A 14,467-nucleotide genomic window follows, 5' to 3' on the forward strand; every position below is an offset into this window, starting at 1 on the left:
ATTACAGAAAAGTCATTTATTGAAAGATTTTCTCAATTTTATCTTTTATTAGTGAATTTATTAATAATAAACTTCTCAAAATTACATTCAATTAAGGAGACAGAATTGAAAATATTAGAAGAAGATTCTACAGATTCTAAGATTGGAAATGGTTTAGAAAAGTTGTCAGGTAGAAAAAGAACAGAGGAGGAGAAAGATGATAATTATAATAGGAGAAATAATATGAAAAGTAATAATAATAATAATAGAGAAAAAGAGGAATCTTTGAATAGTTTTATTTCAAATATATTTGGAGTAGATGTATTATTATCCCATGGTTGTGTGAATCCAAAATGGTTTGATTTAGATATTAAAGATCTTAAGAAATTATCAAACTTAAAATCGAATAATTCATTTACAAATTTGAAGATCTGGAAATTAGAATCAAGTATTTCAACTTTAATATCAGTATTTGTATTAAAATTGAATGCAAAAAGATTAAAAGAATTTATATTATTAATAAAAAGATTGATTCATAGAAATGGTGAGAGTTTTCTTTCAAAAGTAAGTTCAATGACAAAGAAATCTGATGATTCAAAGACTGCAAGTAATTCTGATAAGAAAGCAATAAAAGATCTATATGAAGAGATTTCTTCTTCAGAAAGTTCAACATTAATTAAAGATATTTATTCTTGCAGAATTTGGATTTTAATTTTATTAGCAGTATTTGAATCAACAGGAGAATATGGTATATATTGTCTTATAGATGATGTGGCATTGGATGTGAAATCAATTTGTGATTTAACTCAAATGAATGCTTTAACATGCGTTCAGAATATTACAATATCTCAATATAGAAATATTCATAGTCCAAGTAAAAGATCACCAAATCATCAACAGATTGCTAATTTGAGTCATTTAGATAATGAGCTTGGTTGGTACTGGTACCATTTAGGTATATATAATTTAATATTAATAAAGATAATTTATTTAAATTTATCAGTACAAAATGAAGAATCAAAAGACGTACCAAATTCAATAGAAGATTATTTAGTAAATCCAATAGTTACAAATTTGGATATGTTTGCTTTATTTGAGCCAGGCTCAACTAGAAATTTAACAGGTTGTGGAAAACAATGGGATCTTATTTTGAGTGATATTTGGATTCATTCAATAAGATGTTTTAGAAGTAATGATTTAATATTGGCTGGAATTATTAGATTATTGGTGAATAAAATAAGAAATGGTAATGATCAGGTTAGAATGTTTTCAGCAGAAGTTTTACTTAAGCTTTGGAAGGATGAAATATGTTCGATTACAATTTTGTCTCATTTATCAGATATTCTTCCTATAATTAAGGAACTTCTAAGTGACCATTCTGAGGAGATGATTAATATTACTAAATCAATAATCAAAAAGATTGAAGAAAGAACAGGAGAAGATATTTCCAAACAACTTTGCTAGTAAATTATTAATAGAGAAAAAAAGAGGTACCTAAATGAGCTTTCATGCATGCATATTAATACGCATGCATGCATACCGTGACACGTAATTGTATATAAACATAAAATTTAGATTTTCTATCCATTATTTTCGTGTTTATTATTTATTTGTTTATTTGATTTGATTTTTTGTTCTCTTACTAATTGATTAAAGTAAAAGTTTTGATGATTAGGGTGAAATGAGTGATTGTAATTATAATTCATAATGGCGGAGTGATAGAAAGAGCAGTAAAGATATATTGTGATTGGATGATGCGGTAAATATAGTTTAGATGATAAAGAATAGAATAAGTTAATTCAAATATTAGAAAATTAATTTGCCCTTTCCACTGCTTTAATAACTTCCTTTGCATTTTCCGACCATTTTCTGAATGTTTCAATAGCATCAGTAATAAAGCTATTAGAAGTCTTATCAGCATCTTTAAGTTGTTTATCAACCTGGGAAATTTGTGTTTGAAGTTCATGGAACTCTTTTGTAAGTTGATCCAGATTTGTTCTAAGCTTGGAATTTAATTCTAATAGAAATTTCTCTTCCTCTACAATAATAAGTGATTTAGCTTTTTCAACCACAGGAACCAATCTATCAACCATTAAACACTCTTCCTTATCTTTTTGAGTATGTATTCTAGCAAGATCAGCAGCTGATAGCTTATATACTTCCTGTCCAAGCTCTTCAACTAAAGCTAATCTCTCATCCACAATATCTAACTTATATTGAATCTTGAATTTTTCTGAATTTATACGAAAAATTTCAATCAATTTGAGTTTGAGCTCGTGTAAGAAGCACTTATATTTGCTCATAATATCCATATAGACATCATTTGGAAGATCTCCAAATGGCCGAATGATATCTGTCAGTGATGGAATACTTGAAACTACTCCAACCAATTCTTTTCCCCCCCTCTTGTCATCATTTTCATTCTCTCCAAATCTCCATTTACTTCCCCATTCTATATCACTGTCCTTATTCTTATTCAATTTACTTTCTCCAGCTACCTGGATTGTGTTAGCATCTCTATTTTCATCAATAATAAAACCTTTTGTCTTCCCAATCCATTGATTGAGAATTTGATGATATCTCGAAGCTTTCATTTTTCTTTTCTCACATTAATCTTTAATTTGTTCTAAAATAATTAAATCTCATGAGAAAGAAATTTTTACCAATATAATATTACTAAACCCCACCCCAACAGCTTCCGCTTCCTCTTTTCTTAAGTCCTTTGCACCGAATCCCACTTATGAAAGAACACAGTAAAAAAAATGCAACTTTTTTTTCAATAACAAAAATCTTTTCCAAGTTTACCGTTCTTTATCCGCTCTATTCTCCAATTCCTCCACCCTTCAATTCAAAAAAAAAAATCAACAATGCTTTCTAAAAAATTATACTTATGGGGGCTCAAGAAAAGCCCGCCCTAAAGCATACCGGCTCCCCACATTGCATGCATGTTTGTGGCGCCTGTTTGCTTGCAATGACTAACTATAAAAGCGTAAAGCGGTGTTAAAGTTTAAAAAGGGAGAATCGGAGTTCTCACTATTTTTTAGGTTTCTGTTTCTGTTTTTGGCGGTGATTACTCTGTCTGGAAGATGCTACAGCTGCAGCAGATGCCTCAAGTGTTGGGAGCCCAGGAATAACATACTCATTCTTGGGCTTTTGTTGTACATTAACAACAGTGGGGACATTATTGGAATCTCTAGCAGCTCTCATCCTTTCAGCGAATCCACTACTTGCCCATTTTGGTCTGTAGATTTGTTTTTCTGGCTGAGGTTTTGAGTTAAATTCCCTTCCAGGAGAAACTGATCTATATTTCACTGAGCGCCTATAATCAGCAGTCTTTGGAGACCAATAAGCTGAGTAAAGCGTGTCAAAGTTGACTCTTTTAAGCAAATCACCATTATATCTAAAGATCCGAATCGCATTATCTACTCTAAGTCTGGGAGAGGTAGTAGAAGCCAGTAGAAACCTTCCACAAACTGACCATTCAAGAGTAATACAACAAGAAGCATTAGTTTGACCAATAAGCTTCTGTTTATCAAGATCCCAAATATCTAGATCTCCTGCAAGGTTTCCAAACCCTCCATATGCAAACCATTTTCCTGAAGGGTTCCATCTAATTGTATTCCTTCTGGATTTCCCAAAGCTAACTTTAGGAGAGCCATCAATCCCACTATTCAAAGTCAGCTCTGGAGGAATAATTCCCTTACATAAGAGAAATTCATTGGATTTTGGAGACCAAGCAACATCATTCACAGGACCTTCTTCTGGCGGAACAACCACTTGATGTCTTAGACTCAGCTTCTCTGAGGGTTTAAAACCATCGCTTCCATTTTTATTTCCATTTTCAAGATCATTATTTCCTCCTTTATTTCCTTTCCAAGCACTATTTGCCACAACAGTCTTAGAATTTTGAATTCGAAGTAGATGCAAACTTGAAGATCCAAAATAAGATTTTCCCAAAGTTTCACCTTCAATTTGAGCAAACACTAAAATACTATCCCCTGAGTTATTCCAAGAAACTTGACATGTTTGAGCTTCTTTTACACAAACTTGTCCAATTGAGCTAAGCTGGATCTCTTTTTTGCTATCCATCTCTGCATGGTATACATATACATCCATATTTTGAGCAGATTGGGGAGTTACTACTGTAAAGTTCAAGCTACTCAATTTAGATCCTTCTTCTCCTAAATTACTTCCTCCATCAATCTCGTTAGAAACTGAAAGTTGTATACTTTTTGAGAAATTTAAAGTTCCTATAGGATTTTCCAGGCTCTCAGTATCGCTTTTAAATATTGATACACTGGTATCTTGGACTTTAAATACAAAGATCTCATTATTACTCCATCTATATGGAGGCCAAGTACTAAGAACTTTTGCACTGTTTGTTTTAAAAGGAAAAGAAAACAGTAATTTTACATTTTCCTTCAGTTTGTAAACTTGTAGGTTATTTTCATTCTTTCCTTGTTCAAATACTGTTAAAACCAATAAATAACTTCCTAATGGTGAATATTGCAACTTTCTAATTGGGAAATCATTCTCTATCTTAAGTTCCTTATTAACTTCACCTTCTCCTTTTGTTATTAAAATCACAGAATTCTTTGAATCCTTTGGTACAAAACAGTATCCTCTTCCTTGGGGTTCTTGGGCATAAATTTCAACACCTTCCAAAAATGGAATTGGATTATTAACTGTTGATTCTTCAGAATTTACCTCATTCTTCGTCATTCCTCTAAGCCTATATACTCCTCCTTTTCCCAAACACACTATTTCGTCGTCATATTCCACCGCTCTAGACATTTTCCAACTCTAATTACAATAAGTTTTCTTTATAATACAACTAGAAACTAATATTATATAATCTTTCTTTAATTAAAACAAAAATTTGTTTCCTCCTTCCCTTGTAGTCTCCTCCCACTCTCTTTTTATTTCTCTTTCTCTAACCTTCGTGATCTCGTAATTTCCTTTTTCTAGGCAATCCGAGCTCAAGATCCTAAAGTCTTCCTATTCCGTTCTCCGTAGTTTTCCAGCTTTTCTTCTCTCAGGGAATCCTATTTCTATTCTCTCCAAGTCTTATTTCCCTTTTTTTCCTATTTTACTATTATTTATTAATTTTTTTTCAAAACTTTAGACGTATACCGGCGTCTCCCGCCTAAATGAAAATAAAGTGGGAATGAGAAATAAGGCAGAGAAAATAAATCAAAATTGAGGATTAAAGAATAGAAAAAAAGTGATTAAAGTAGTAGAGAATAATATAATTGGGAGTAAATAGTAATTTTGTGTATATATTTATATGAACACGTATATGCAAATTCATTAGGTGATTGTGATCCAGTCTTTGATCTTGTTATTTGTGTCTCAAAATCACAATCTTTGCCTATTTAGCCTTTGAATCAGTAAATATAAATATTAAATATATATATATATATATAAGGTAACTGGGTACTATGACTTAATAATTAAGGTAGGCTTTATTTCTCTACTTTGTTACTTTAAAAAAGAAGAAAATTAGTTATATTACAACTTTTAAAACTAATATTATAAAAATAAATAGATCTGGATCTTAAGTTATTAAGGGTAACTGTAAATTTGGATTAATATATTCCCATATTTAAATATACTAAAGTTTGATTATTAATTCAATAATTGAAATTTTGTCTTTATCCAGCGTTGAATTAAGTTAGTGTGGAGAAGCAAATCGAATTTTTGACATAAAAAGAGGATCAAATTGCTTCGACAATAAATTAGTGATGAGTCTTGGTAACAATGGTAGTGAGGGAATAAATAATGGAGGATATGAAGATATAAGATTTGGTAATCAATCCGGTACCCATAATATGGTATTTCAAGATCTAAGCGGTAAACATACAGGATATCTTGAAATTCAACAAAATAATCATAATTCCGCTCAAATAATGATGGATGATCATGAAATAGGAGGAGGTTCTTCTCAAAGAATGGATCAATTGGGAGGTATAACGCAAAGTAATAGTAATACAGGAAGCTTAGCTGGAAGTCAGTCCTCAATAGGGAGTCAAAGCTACCAAAGCCATAGTTTGAATTCCTCATCTACTTCTCTTCCAAATTCAAATTCAAATTCAAATTTGAACATGATAATGATGAATTCTAATTCTGTTCAAGGTCATAATCATGGCCAGAATCGGAATTCAAGTTCCCAAATTCTTCGAAGTTCTATTCATTCTCAAAATTCCCATTATTACAATAGTCCAAACTTGAATAGTTCTGTTTCCCAACCAGGTCCATCTCAATTTCAACATCAGAACAATCATATGCAACAAATTCCTCAAAATGTGTACCAGTTACAAATGCAAAACTCAGTTAAGTCTCAACAATCATCTCGATCTCACAGTGTGCCTCCATCTTTATCCCCATCTCCTTCATCGTCTCCAACTCTCCAGGCCTCTCAGTTGAATGATTACCTTTCAAAAGGATCATACTCACAAAGCTCGCAGGCCCTTCAACATTCTCCGTCTCCTTCGCCCCAGTATTCTCAATCTCCCCATTACTCCCAGCCTTCTCGCAATTCTCATCCATATCAGCTTACACAGCCGTCTCAGATGTCCCAACAAACTCAGTTACAGTCCTCTCAACCACATAAGCAGATCCAATTTTCTCAATCTTCTCAAGTGTTTCAGCTCACTCAGCCATCCCAACCGTCTCAGCAATCTCAGCCTTCTCAGCCTTCCCAGCCTTCTCAACTTACTCAGCCTTCTCAGCTTACTCAATTTTCCCAACTTACTCAGCCTTCTCAGCTTACACAACCTTCTCAAATTACTCAGCCTTCTCAGCTCACTCAGCCTTCTCAGCTCGCTCAAGCATCCCAACTCTCACAATCATCTCAGCTTGCTCAGGCATCTCAGTCGTCTCAACAAAGTTACTTAGCTCCTTCAAATCCTTTAAGGAACTACAATATTCCTATAGAAAAGGTGGTATGGGACTATTTGCATTTCTTGTATAGACAAAACACAGGAGTTTTGGGATATTTGGCTCCTTATATAGACGAATCATTTAATATCGGTAAATTTCATTGTTTGGTAACGGAATTCTGCAAAAGACAAAGGGTATCGAAGGATGCATTGATCATAAACTCAAAGAATTGGTTTAAAGAATGCCTAGACCAAAGAGAGGCTACTCAGAACGTGGAATTGACTATAGAGTGTGAAATAAAGAAGTATGTTGAATCTAAGATCAAACGCTATGAGGGTTTGGGCTTCAAACTAGAGTCTGATAAGATCTCCAAGTTTTATTGTAATTTGGTACCATACATGATCAAGAATCTCTGGAGAAGATTGGAGAATGCAAGTTATCAAAGAGTTGACTGGTCATCTAGACAGTTCTTAGGAAGTGAAGTAGACCCCAAATTTTGCAATTATGATATGGTTAGCAGAATTATGAGACTTAATAGCAGCAATCCTGATGAATCTAATAAGGATAATAGTGAGACGGTATCTGGAAATAAGGCAATCAGGTCTCAGGATAACGATCAGGAATTATCATCCAGGGAAAAACACGAAGGTTCTGACTATATGATGGATTCAAACTCCGATTCTGGTAACAAAAGGAGCCATCAAAGTATTATGAATGGTAAAGCAAATATTGATAATCATCATGACCATTGCATAAATGAAATTGATAATTCTCAGAGTTATGGCCAAAACTACAACCAAAATCAAAATCACGATGATATTCAAATGAATAAAGGAAGGATTCCAGATGAACACGATGAACAGACAAAAGAGATGGTAATTGTTTCCAGGACTCAGAAATGGCTCTTAAGAAACGTTAAACTTGAAGACTTTAAGTACTTAATTAGAGTTGATCAGCTTAGAGAAGAGAATATATTAAGAAATTCTGTTCCATCCAAGCATAGATCCAAGTCTAAATCAAGATCATCTAATTCTAATATCTCAGTAAGACTACCTAGGAAAACTCAGAATGCTATTTTAGATTACATTAACTTGTGTAATTTTAAAATTTAATTTAATTAAAAAAAAAAATTGGATTTATAATAGGCGCCAAATTCCACTAAAGATTTTTTGCATGCATGCAATTTTATATATATTACAAATACCCACTTATATAGTAGAAAAAAAAATTTAGACAAATTAAAGTTTTATATATTTATGATCATCTTATTACATCATTAATTACTTGTTTATTTACATGCAAATAAAAGAATAGGCTTGAAATACTGAGTGAGGAAATAGTTAAGGTTAGTATTATATAGATCTTAGATAATCTTGAGACAAATATTAAAAAGAAAAGCTTGTAGATATTGATAATCAAGTCATTTGAAAGTACTTTCCACAAAAAATAGGTAGATATATTAAATTCATGTGTCTCTTTGTGTTTATTTAAAATGTAAAGACTATATAAAATGTTTTCAAGGGAAAACAAGTCTAGATAAAATGCTAAATCTGCAAGTTGAAGAATCTTGAATGGCTTTACTTTGGTTTGATTCTGCTTGAGTTGTGAGTTATATTTCGTTAAAGCTGCTCTAAATGAGTCACTAGCATTAAAATGAAAGTAGGAAATCAGTCCTTGGGTAAAGAAAGTTTGGGAAAACTTGCAAAATAAAAAATTGTCTTGTACACTTGGAAGAGCTGAAAGAAAAGATGTTAAGGAAACGGGTAATGATGAAGATGATGATGAGGAAGAGGAGGGAAGATCTGAAGGAACTTGACTAGACAAATGGCAATAATCTTTTTTTATACTTCTTTTTTTACTGTGAACATCCATACTTTGGTCTCTACCAATATCTTGTTCTTGGGATTTGGTTGAGTGGAATGATGATGAGGACAAAGGGGAAATTTGTTGATTCACTTCTTGGTATCTAAAATTATCTTGATTTTGAGAAAGTTCTGTTTTGATTGTCGAATAATAGGAAGAGGAAGAAGATGAAGAAGAAGAATGAAGATTTTGAGAACCAAAAGATGAAGTTTGTCCATGACTTTGAGTGTTATTAGTTATCCAATTAAAACTAGAAGTTATATTTCCAGCAGCTAGAAAAGATCTAACTTGGATGACCAAGAAGCTTAAACGAACCAAAAAGAACAAAACTGATTGAGAAAGTTTTAAATACTGGGATGATAAGTAACTGAAAAATATAATGTCAACAATTTCATGAAATCTACTTATGATACCTATTATACTGCACCAAGTATTATATATTCCACTAAATTGATTATGGTTAAATATATCATTTTGAAAGAATAGAAATTTACATAAATACTTTTCTTTGTTATATAGAAAAATTGAATAAATAACTCCAATTGTGTAAACTAATAAATAAAAGCTCCATGAATTATATATAAATATATTTGATTTTATTAAGATGGTATCAAATTTATTATCAAAATCCAAAATATTTCGTGAGTTTCTTTGTATAATTTGTATGAATAGAAAAACTAATATATTAAAAGAATACTTATAAAACAAAATCTCACCTAATTTATCCATTATTTCCAAATAACTAAAAAGATCAATCTTCATTTTTGGAACTGATGTCCAGTTATCTAAGTTTATGTTTGGATCCTCATTTAATTCTGAAATAATTATCTCATCAAGTACTGTTGAGAAGCTCAATTCATGGCTTCTTTCCGAATCTGTCAAAAATTCTTGATAGTTATCAATCATTGTTATGCTAGCTAAGAAGCTAGCTTACTTGTCTTATGTTAGATTTTCTGCTTTCCCTAATTTCACACACTTTTTTTCAATTAATTTGCCAATTTTCTTATTTCCTGCTCAATGTTTAACCTGAATAACCATATTTATTTTAACAATTAGCCAATTTTGTTGAGTAAAACTTATTCTTATGCCTTAATCTAAAGTTAACCAGTAATTATTTATCTTTCTTATGCGCTTTTATTATGTATTTTATTTTCTCCTTATTTTTTATCATTTTCCCGCCATATAACATGCAAATTACCGGCGCACGGCCCCCCACGAGACGAATTTTGAAAGAAAAATGCATGCATACAAAATTTCAGAGAATATTCAAAGGAAAAAAAAAATGAAAGCTTCTAAAAAGCTATTTTAGTTTACAGAAGACAATCTACGATTTAGATGACAATGAGGTAACTCCTGGTAACAATTTCCCCTCAAGTAGCTCTAAAGAAGCACCTCCGCCTGTAGAAACATGAGATACTTTATTAGCTGATCCACATTTTTCAACTAATGATGCAGTATCACCTCCACCCACAATTGTGATTGAACCTGACTCTGTTGCTGCAACAAGTGCTTCAACCATGGAGCGAGATCCTTTTGAGAATTTCTCCATCTCAAATACACCTGGAGGGCCATTAGCAACAATAGTTTTTGAAGAAAGAATCAATTCTTTAAAAGAATTGGATGATTCTGGCCCAATGTCAAGACCCATCCAACCATCTGGAATACCTTCAGAATCCTTAATAATCCTAGCATTTGCTTCAGTAGAAAAGTTATCTGCAATGACAAAATCACTAGGTAATAAAATCTGAACATTTCTCTCCTTGGCTGTATCCATAATTTCTTTAACAATTTTGGCTCCTTCTTCATCAAATAAAGATTTACCAATTTCCATATTATCCATCACTTTTTTGAAAGTGAAAGCCATTCCACCTCCAATAATCATTCTGTCAACCTTTAAAAGCAAATTCTTAATCAACTGAATCTTATCAGCAACTTTGGCTCCTCCCATGATTGCTAAGAATGGTCTAGTGGGAGATTCTAAAGCTTTACTAAAATATTCCAATTCTTTTTTCAACAACAAGCCAGCAACTTTTGGTGTTAAATCTACACCAACCATTGAACTATGTGCTCTATGTGCTGTTCCAAAAGCATCATTCACATAAATATCGCCTAATGAGCTTAAGGACTTTCTAAAAGCTTCAATCTCTTCAGGAGTTGCCTTTACTTTTTCACCGTTTTCATTTACTCCTTTGCCTTCTTCTGCTAAGTGGAATCTCAAATTCTCCAGCAAAATAACGCTTCCTTCTGCTGGATTCTTGCATAATTCCTCTGTCTCCTTACCTACACAATCCTTTGCAAAGATTACTGATTTACCCAATAATTCCTCCAAAATTGGAACTATTACAGTTAATGAGTATTCCATCTTTCTTTGTCCATCTGGCCTACCCAAATGAGAAGCCAAAACTACACTCTTTGCCCCACACTCTAAAGCATATTTTATGGTTGGAAGACTTGCAATTATTCTAGTTTTGTCTGTAACTTGCCCATTCTTTACTGGTACATTCATATCTACTCTAATGAATACTCTTTTGCCTTTTAACTAAAATCATTTAACATAATAGGGAGAAAAAAAAATGAAAATTAGTTAGTTATTCATTCAATATTTAATTAAAATATGTTGTATAAACAACATTGATTACTTTTTTCTCTTTTTATCCTCCAAAAAGATCCTTTCACAAACAAATAACTTACCTCTGATGCAAAATCAGTTATATTCAGCTTTTTTGAAAGATCCATTTTATCCAATGATTATACAAAATCAAAATACAAACTTTGAAAAAAAATTCTCTATAAAATAAATAGAATAGAAATTGAAACCAAATTATTTATCTATTTATTATTTGTAATAATAAATATCCAACCACTATTGCAATGTACACAGATTTCGCATGCAACATGGCTGTGGGGAACACGTGTACTATATTCACACGTGTGGGGAGAATATTTCTACTAAAATTCGAGCACTACAAGTTTTCTTTCCAATTTTCTTTCTTTCTTCCTTGTACCATCAATTATATAATTAATAACTACAATCTAACTTTATATTTAGTTCAAAAACAATTACAATATTTAAATAAACTTGAATAAAATCATTCGAGTCTACCTATAAAGTAGTCCTTGAAAATTTTTGCTTGTTTTAAAATAACAAATGTTTTGGCGGGAAACTTGCGCCTCTCTTAGAAATTATTTTTAATAAGAATTAATTTATAATTGTAGAAAATCAACATTATAAAATTAGAAATGCACTAGCTTGTTGAACTGAATAAGTAAGTGCAGAGAACTCTGTTTTTTAAAGGTGTTCAACTTCACAACTATGCTTATTTAGTATGGTATATAGTGCTAAAATAGCAATTTGCAAAGTAGATTGCAAAGACGATATTAGAACCTATATTAAAGTAAGATTTCGAATTTAATATAGTACTTGAGTATCGTACAGATATGAAACATGCAAAATGGTAGGTAAATAAGTATAAGAAATAGTTAATTGCTTTACTAATTTATTATTATTATTATTATTATTATTATTATTATTATTATTATTGTTAGTATTAGATGGATAAAGCGAGAATAGGTAGATTAGAGATTTCAATGATTTCTTTTGAAATTTGATCTTTCAAGTATTTAACTTGAAGTATAAACTTGTGTTCATGATTTTGTTGATTATAAGTTGTGACAAATTTTCTGGAATTTATATCATAGGAATTGATAATTTTGTTCAGTAATTTAGATTTGGAAAAAGAGTAGTTTTCAATTGAGAAATTTGAAGAATTCAAGTTAAGAGATTCAGTATCAGAATTGTTGGATATAATTGATCTAATTATAAGTAATTTTACCAAATTAATAATTTGCTGATTAAATATTCCAGAGAACTTGTTCAAATTATCTATATTATCAAAATTATCAAGATAAGATTCAATATTATTGAATGTTCCAGTAATTATTGAAATCTTGACCAAATTACAAAGGCTTTCGATATCATTGATATTATTAAAATTCATATATGAAATATAATTTTGAAAATGGGTATTGATATTATCAATATTTAAATTCTCAATACCAGTAAATATTTGGAGTTGTTTAATAATAGCATCCAGTATATTATTTCTATAGTCTTTTGATATATTACCAATACCATTTTTCATATTGTTAAATATTTTTGTGTAAAAATGAGTTAGTAAAATAGGGAAAACTCCTATTTGGTTTTCTCTAATATATGAATTTTCTAATGTATATACTCTGTAAATTGATTTACTACAAACTAAAATGCAAGTCTCCATAGATAATTTTCCAAGAATCTTCTGTGAACAGTAGTAATGAATATATATTGGAATATAACTTTGTGTATTAAATATGCAATCCTTTCTATAATTTTGTATAATTTCATGAGATTTGCTCCAATTTTGTTCAGGGTCTTTAACAAATTCTAAAGTCTCTTTTAAACTTTCGTTTTCATCACCACCTTTATTTTTGTTCTTTTGTTTATCTTTTTTATAATTGATTTGAGCTAATTCTAATTTACCATGAACTATCTTGTAAATATTAATCCAAATTTTTCTCCAAAATATGACACTTATTTTTCGATAATTTGTATTGCAAAAGAGTTTATCCTGCATATTAATGAAATCAAGATACCTACATAGTGTCATTTTTCTTAAACAATATAAATGATAATCGTATTGATCAGTCTTCATAATTTCCATTGAGTCCAATAATCTTAAATAATGATCAAAAGTCATCACATAGCCATCTATACTTGAATCAAATAATTCCAGGCTCCTCACAACCCTTTTTTCATACCAAATCATTTGCAAATTTTTAATTTCTGTTTCATTGGAGGGTACAACTTCGCTTTCTTTTGACTTTGATTGATCAGATATACGCGTAATATATTTCTTTAATAATTCCTTAGCCTCATTAAAATCTCCATTTTCCAAACAAGCACAAATTGTACGAGTATTAAGGTACCTGTCATTTATATCCATTAATCTCGCATGATTAATTGCATTAGTTGCTTCATCAAACCTATAAAGATGTTTTAAAAGTCTTCGTTTAATGTTAAAAGCATCAGGTTTCTTATCGTCTAATTTCAAAGCTTTTTCAATATAATTCAATCCTTCTAATGAAAGGCCTATGCAATCCAAATGTTGAGAATATATTAAATACAGAGTAATCAATTCATCTTTATCAGCTTCGCCTTTTTCATATAAATTTTCATATTCACTTACGATATTATTCAATTCTGAATGAATCAAGAATTTCTTTTTACTATCCAATTTAATTAAGTAACCAATTAATGATTTTAAGGCAGTAATTCTGCTCTTAAGCTTACTTTTTAAGTAAATTCTAAACTTTCTAAGAAATTCTTCTCCACTTGAAAATGCTAATTCTATCCTTAAAATAGTATCACTATTGNGGAACTGGGACTTCTTTTCCTGGAAAAACTGTTCAATCTTTCTCAAAGAATTTTCATATTCAACCTTTTTTTCTGCTAATTCAAAATCTTCATAAATAATAAACTCCAGAACAGGATTTNGTATATTACTGGATGCTTTATAGCCATAATCACATTCAATTTCTTTTGAAATTAATCTTTTATGTTCAAAATGCTTATTTCTTCCAATATTATCATTTAGTAGCCAAGGATAGGATATTATACCAGATGTACCCTCTTGGGTGGAAAAAGGTTGGATCTATGCTACCTATTGGAAATACCGCTCCATTTCCAGAGGGAGACCTTTCCTCT

The 14,467-nt window shown here is 30.9% G+C and overlaps 7 protein-coding genes across 7 annotated transcripts; 2 read left to right on the forward strand and 5 right to left on the reverse strand.

The window, feature by feature from the left end:
* Nucleotides 1-222: 222 nt before the first annotated feature.
* On the forward strand, nucleotides 223-1,443 carry Chro.70108 (hypothetical protein). Its single annotated transcript, XM_661575.1, has 1 exon — nucleotides 223-1,443. One exon carries the CDS (start codon nucleotides 223-225, stop codon nucleotides 1,441-1,443), a length of 1,221 nt encoding a protein of 406 aa, XP_666667.1.
* Nucleotides 1,444-1,793: 350 nt separating this feature from the next.
* Chro.70109 (hypothetical protein) lies at nucleotides 1,794-2,573 on the reverse strand. Its single annotated transcript, XM_661576.1, has 1 exon — nucleotides 1,794-2,573. One exon carries the CDS (start codon nucleotides 2,571-2,573, stop codon nucleotides 1,794-1,796), a length of 780 nt encoding a protein of 259 aa, XP_666668.1.
* Nucleotides 2,574-3,012: 439 nt separating this feature from the next.
* Nucleotides 3,013-4,773, reverse strand: Chro.70110 (hypothetical protein). Its single annotated transcript, XM_661577.1, has 1 exon — nucleotides 3,013-4,773. The coding sequence occupies one exon, from the start codon at nucleotides 4,771-4,773 to the stop codon at nucleotides 3,013-3,015; it is 1,761 nt and encodes a 586-aa protein (XP_666669.1).
* Nucleotides 4,774-5,723: 950 nt separating this feature from the next.
* Nucleotides 5,724-7,973, forward strand: Chro.70111 (hypothetical protein). The annotated part of the gene is made up of 1 exon (XM_661578.1): nucleotides 5,724-7,973. One exon carries the CDS (start codon nucleotides 5,724-5,726, stop codon nucleotides 7,971-7,973), a length of 2,250 nt encoding a protein of 749 aa, XP_666670.1.
* Nucleotides 7,974-8,121: 148 nt separating this feature from the next.
* Chro.70112 (hypothetical protein) lies at nucleotides 8,122-9,630 on the reverse strand. Its single annotated transcript, XM_661579.1, has 1 exon — nucleotides 8,122-9,630. One exon carries the CDS (start codon nucleotides 9,628-9,630, stop codon nucleotides 8,122-8,124), a length of 1,509 nt encoding a protein of 502 aa, XP_666671.1.
* Nucleotides 9,631-10,048: 418 nt separating this feature from the next.
* On the reverse strand, nucleotides 10,049-11,230 carry Chro.70113 (phosphoglycerate kinase). Its single annotated transcript, XM_661580.1, has 1 exon — nucleotides 10,049-11,230. One exon carries the CDS (start codon nucleotides 11,228-11,230, stop codon nucleotides 10,049-10,051), a length of 1,182 nt encoding a protein of 393 aa, XP_666672.1.
* Nucleotides 11,231-12,272: 1,042 nt separating this feature from the next.
* Chro.70114 (hypothetical protein) lies at nucleotides 12,273-13,706 on the reverse strand. The annotated part of the gene is made up of 1 exon (XM_661581.1): nucleotides 12,273-13,706. One exon carries the CDS (start codon nucleotides 13,704-13,706, stop codon nucleotides 12,273-12,275), a length of 1,434 nt encoding a protein of 477 aa, XP_666673.1.
* Nucleotides 13,707-14,467: the final 761 nt, after the last annotated feature.

This window comes from Cryptosporidium hominis (assembly GCF_000006425.1).
Source record: "Cryptosporidium hominis TU502 chromosome 7 CHRO017028, whole genome shotgun sequence".
NCBI lineage: Eukaryota > Apicomplexa > Conoidasida > Eucoccidiorida > Cryptosporidiidae > Cryptosporidium > Cryptosporidium hominis.